This window comes from Gadus chalcogrammus, chromosome 9 (assembly GCF_026213295.1).
Source record: "Gadus chalcogrammus isolate NIFS_2021 chromosome 9, NIFS_Gcha_1.0, whole genome shotgun sequence".
NCBI classification, from domain to species: Eukaryota; Metazoa; Chordata; class Actinopteri; order Gadiformes; family Gadidae; genus Gadus; species Gadus chalcogrammus.
In genome coordinates, this window is record NC_079420.1 from 12,682,824 (window position 1) to 12,688,773 (window position 5,950).

At 37.7% G+C, this 5,950-nt stretch overlaps 1 protein-coding gene across 1 annotated transcript in view; it reads left to right on the plus strand.

Annotated features, from left to right (window-relative positions):
• LOC130389137 (SH3 and multiple ankyrin repeat domains protein 2-like) overlaps positions 1 to 1,789 on the plus strand; it is a 33,910-nt gene extending 32,121 nt beyond the window's left edge. Inside the window, exon 26 of the mRNA XM_056598808.1 lies at positions 1 to 1,789. This exon is cut by the window's left edge and continues 68 nt beyond it. Coding sequence (XP_056454783.1) covers positions 1 to 464 — 464 coding nt within the window. The 3' untranslated portion in view covers positions 465 to 1,789.
• The last annotated feature ends 4,161 nt before the right edge of the window (positions 1,790 to 5,950 follow it).

The following is a 5,950-nucleotide window of genomic DNA, read 5'->3' on the forward strand; positions in this document are numbered from 1 at the left end:
CGTCGCTCTCGTGCCAAGAGGTCATCACCAACTCCAGCGCGCTCTCCGGTTCCAACCAAAGGTCCCCCTCCCCGAGCCTCTCCCCTCCCCCTGACGCCGGCCACAGGCATCCCCCTAACACCTCCTCCTCCTCCCCCTCCTCGTCCGCCCTGGCCGACCTCTACGCGCTTCCGCCTCTGGGCTCGGGGATCTCCCGCTCGTCCTCGCCCCTGCTGTCGTCGCCTTCCGCCTCTTCCAATAAGCCCTTCGCCTCCAAGCCCCTGGTCCTCTGGAGCAAGGAGGACGTGGCCGACTGGCTGGACCACCTGAACCTGTCGGAGCACAAGGACGCCTTCCTGGACAACGACATCGAGGGGAGCCACCTGCCGTCGCTGCAGAAGGACGACCTGGTGGACCTGGGGGTCACCAGGGTGGGGCATCGGATGAACATAGAGAGAGCTCTGAAGGACCTGATGGACATGTAGCTAGGTCTGAGCGCACGGGGAGGGAGGTGGCCCTGCTGCACACCGCACAACATTGATGGCTTTAGAACGTGGTGGTATAATGCTGTAATGTTTTACTGTATGACTGTTTAAAATGCTGAAAGACTTTATATATATATATACATATGTAGATATAGTACATTAGTTATCGATTTAACTAGATTAGTTTGAAAAAGTACTGTTTCAAAAAGTAGTGAAAGAGATCCAGCAGAACTAATACTGAGTAATAGTTGAATATATTTAATTGATATCCCAGGTTGAGATATTACTGCACACCAAGCTTGAAGAAACAAACATGGAATAGACATAGTCGTTTTGTGGAATATGTCATTTTTTAACAGATGACTGTAGAGGAGTGTAATTTATAGGTTTAAAGTGTGGACATTTTAACTCTCTCACATCTGTTGAATGTCAAAACACCACCTGCTGTGTGGTGCATGTGTCCGTGCATTTTTCTACTTTCAGGACTTTTCACCTTAAGTATTTGGTTAAAAAAGAACTTTTGGGATTTGCTGCTATTCCAGTCTTCTTACATGATAATTGTAAACAGATACAGACTGTATTTTATCAATTGTGGCCATTTGCAACCTTTTTGCTAATGATACAAATATAGAGCAATGTTGAATGAGATGTACTGCCCATATACATAATCCTGGCCTTAAGGGAAGTATAACTTTACAAACATATTATATCAGATTATATCATCTCTTCTTTACCAAACATTTTCATTTTTTATGTTATACATGGGTATGTTGCCAACTGTAACATATTATGTACAACATAACATTTGATCTAAATATAACCATTCACAAACTTATCTAACTAAACATTTCTAAAACAAATTCTACAAAAGTGAAATAATAAATATAAACTGTCCACTTCACATTAGGCTTATTATGTTCATGTTACTTTCATTTTCTGAGGCCTAAAGTATATTAATTTATGTTTGGGTCTTGTTTTAGATCAAGTGATGCATGTTTTAATAATTAGATGAAGGAAAAACAGGCAGCATATGAGAGAACTATAAATAAATTGTAAATCATAATTGAAGCTGCAGCAGACAGTCCCACACTTAGAGCCATGCCATGTGTAAGTGTACCAATGCTTATAAGCTAATAGAATAAGATGGTCATTATGAATCCAGGGGTGTTTTCTTCCTCCCATTTTGTCATGTAGGTAGGTGTCCATGGCAGCATGATTAGACACAAATATGCAATTCACACACAGAACCACACCATATATTCAACAGTGGCAGTTACTGTCCAACATTAAATATTTTTTGTATTTTACATTGTATTGCTGTATTAAACAATATCGAGTCCATAAACACTATGGGGTGTGGAAAATGTACATACTTTGTCGTACGTTAGCTGTCCAACAGAAATCCCTCCGAAATCGACTATTTTATCTTCACTCTCTTTCGGATTTCTTACCACAGAGCACCAATCTAATTCCAAGCAGCGATGCCAACTCATACTCCCACGTCTAAACGAGCAGGTTACCGCCCAGCGCAGAGACAAAGGCTGCTCGCATCGATGCATTAACATCACATGAATGGACCGCTTGGATGACAAATGCTTGCATTGCAAAGTAAAATATCCATCTCAGAATTGTGCAGTTGCTAAATGCGATGCCACAAACATGTGCACTTTCTAGAAAAAGGGTTTCCTCAGGAATAAGTAAGTAGCACTGAGATGCCAGATATGTTCAGTGCTCATTTGATGATATGCTTCACAGGACTTTGTACACACAAAAGTATATAGTGACTTTGAAAGGTGATTGTGGATTTGTATACTCCTAGACATCTTGATTAACATTGACCTTAACTGCAGATGTGGTGCATGGTGGCATTTTACATTGTGAGGAACTTTTTTGGGCCATTTGAATAAATTTAACAAGTGAACAGGAATATTTTATTTTGTGCTATTTTTAAAAAGATTTAAATTCTGTATTTTGTGGATTGTAAAGTTCTGGAGGCTGATGACAGCAATGTGCCAAAAAAGGGAAATCTTGCTGAATCAAGCTGGAGTAATTTGAGATCATGTTCAACTATTCCTTTATATCCATTAAACCATTTTGACCGCCATTATTTTTCTATAAGGTACGCCAACCTTGTTATGCATGTGCAAAGAAGCTGCAGATTGGTTATTTTTGGAATACTACAGAATAACTGATATTTGTTATTTGTTATTTTGATGACCACAGTTACAATATTCTTTAAAATGAAAATGATTATTGATTCTTGATGCTGATATGCATTTCAAATGTTAATAATAAATAATGCGAATGAAGGTCACTAATTGAAACCAATTTTATAACTGTTGGGGCAATGGACAACAGTTTCTTGAGTTATATTGTGTTTTTATTTTAATCTAAAGCATGAGTTGTATAGTTACACACATGCACACAAAGACTGAAATTATCTAAGAAGCAATATGTATTTTTTTTCTTTCTTGTCACGTGGGAAAACTGTTCCATAGTATGTCTCTGACATATTTCTATGAGCAGCTGTGAAATGTTTCAATGGGTATTATGTGGAGTTTTCAGTTCAGCCAACTGTACTACAGCTGCCCACAGGTTGGGACGCTCATTCATAGCTGTGCATCAGTTAGCCTGAGTTTAGTCTCTGGACTAAACTTGACACATCATCGCAGTGGTATGGTCAGGTGGGGACTCAAAGACCACCTTCTTCTACACATTGTCTCAAAATAATAAGATGTTTACAAAGTTATTTACACATATTTATTATTTAAAAAGATAGCTAAATGTAATCGTTTTATCCAATATTTTTAGATATTAGTAAATTGTCTTTGAATCCAGACCTGCCTCACCACTGCATTGAATATAGGATTTTTTTTTTACTTTGTCGTAGAACAAAACAAAAAACATTGTTGGAAAGGTCTCTGCTTGTAGGGTAACATATGTACGTTTGAGAGATGAACCCTGACCCCCAGGGGTCATGTCTGTATCTCAATAAAAGGTTAACAGTCAACTGTTTTGGGCAGCTCTGGACATCTACTATTAAAGGGGAACTACCATCAATTGGGGCCACAGCGCATAATGCCCTAACATGTCAGCACTTTGTCTTGTACATATATAAAGCTATTCCCAGACTAAATTAACCCGGAGTAAGACAATCATTTAATTTTTCACTCATTCCTTCGATATGAAATGGCTGGGAGTGTATCGTGCAACTGTCATGGTAGTTCTCTTTTGAATTTGACTTGATATTTAGTTCAACATCGATTGAAGTAAGGTATAATTGAGCAAAATAAGCACAACATTATGTGGATTCATTCGGCTACCTAAAGGCATAGAACATAATTGTCTTCAACTGGCCGAAGGACCATTTTGCAATCCGGATATGTTTTTGGGTGGATTTTATGTTTTCTTAATTATTCAGGGCAGTCAACATTTCCCTTTGGCAGTCCACGATATCAGCCAGCTTTGGAGCCACTCAATTATTTATATGTAGAACTTTTTTTAATGAAGGGAATCCTTTTTTCAAGATGCGGGAGTGAGCATTCTGTTCCAACATATATCTTCTCAAATGTTCACTCAAACAAATGGATGACACTTTAATATGGTAAGGATCTAGCAAAATTCCGAAATGCTTACAATTCCTTTGAGCACATGGTAATCTAGTTTTTATATCTTTATGACAAAATGTGCAATTTATCACATGATTTTGGACTTTATCATAAATAGTATGATCTTGTCATATGCATTGTGCTTTCATGAATGAATGAATATGACATGAATGCATGCATCTTGTCATATCTATATGCATTCATGCAATGTTATTACATTAAGTTTGCAATCCCACTGAAAATATGTCTGATTAACAGAAGATTTTTGTCTTCCACGTTCCCTTCACTTGTCTGTAAAGGTTTCAAATCAACAATGTGTAGATTGGCCATTGCAAAATACACTTATTGCAAGCTTCTTTCACTCATGCAAATCATTTTCTTTTCATTAGATAATATCTGTAACATACAAGGTGTTACTCCGCCCCTTCCAGTTTGTGGTTTCCGGCCCAGGCTCTGTGTCGTCTCCATCCAGAAGTTCTGCTATAACATAGTAAGACCACTGGATCTGAGAGTACCAGACAATGTATAATATGATACAATGTGTAGTGGTTATATGAATGTACCATTCAATTGTATTGAATGAATTGATTCAATTAAAGAACTGTATACTGTGATTCTTCATCACGGTATACATATATTCTACACTTAAGACAAATTATAGAACAATAACTTATTTTGTGTAAATTATAAGAAAGACTTTTGCTACGTTTTATATAAAGTTGCATCCTCACTCTTTTTCCTTTTTCAGAGTCTTTGTGGTACTTGTGATTATACTTTCAAAATAACCACAATTGCATAAGTCCATTTATCAGAGAATAATATAGTAGATCAACTTGAAATACATATATTGTCTCTTTAATGTTACATATATATACTGTAGATACTGTATGTATTTATTTATCTGTGTGGTATCTGTGATTGATTTTTTTCATCTATTTACCACTCCTCAACATGTCGGAACACAATTCACACCACAACCACTATATTGTGGAGCTCTGCTAGCTATCCATCATTTATCCAACTGTCCAAACATGGCACAGGTTTTACAACTGACATGGGGCTGAGTAATGAGTATATGTCTTCATTTTTTAAATGCTTTGATGTGCTTCATAGGACCAGCCAGGCAGAAAGTAACGCCGTGAGCACCAGTGAACAGCTAGAGGCACACTTTGCTGCAGGACCAGCATTAGCTATAGCATGGGAGATGGGCAGAACGTTAAGGCTGTTGCAGCAGAGATGATACATTACAATTTTTATATTATGATATATTGTTATATTTATACATTATTATAATCATATGAATGGATGCAGTTTAATATTCAAACGTAAAGGATCACCATGCTTGGTTTTGTTAACATAGAATTACAAACATCAAATGGTATGTAATTTGAGCCAAACAATGATTTTTTTTGTCTGCTCTATCTCAGTGTCAGGGTTTCTCAATAACACAGACGTTCTCACCTCTCCATTGGAAGTAAAAGCAATAAACAAACATGACAGTTGTTAGTAAGTGTAAAGTAAAGGTCCATACCTCCTAGGTGGTGCACTGACCTTGTTCCCCTAGTGATAAGGGAGATAGTGTTTTTATTGGAGCTTGGCAGACTTTTAGTTTAACCTTCCTTCATGGTCTCACAGAGGGCTTTAATTCAAGCCAGAAACGTAGGTTATTCTGATGGGCTGGCCATTAGCTCACAAGTTAAAGCGACAATCAAAGTCAAAAACACAAGGAAGATATACTATATCACCAAAATGCAATACAGACAAAAACAAAAATAAGAACATGGGACACATTTGAACATAATCGGTAATTGAAAGAGCTCTGGGTTGGCGTTAGGAATGGGGTTGTCGCTTGGGCTGGGGTAATCAATTGTCAGGATG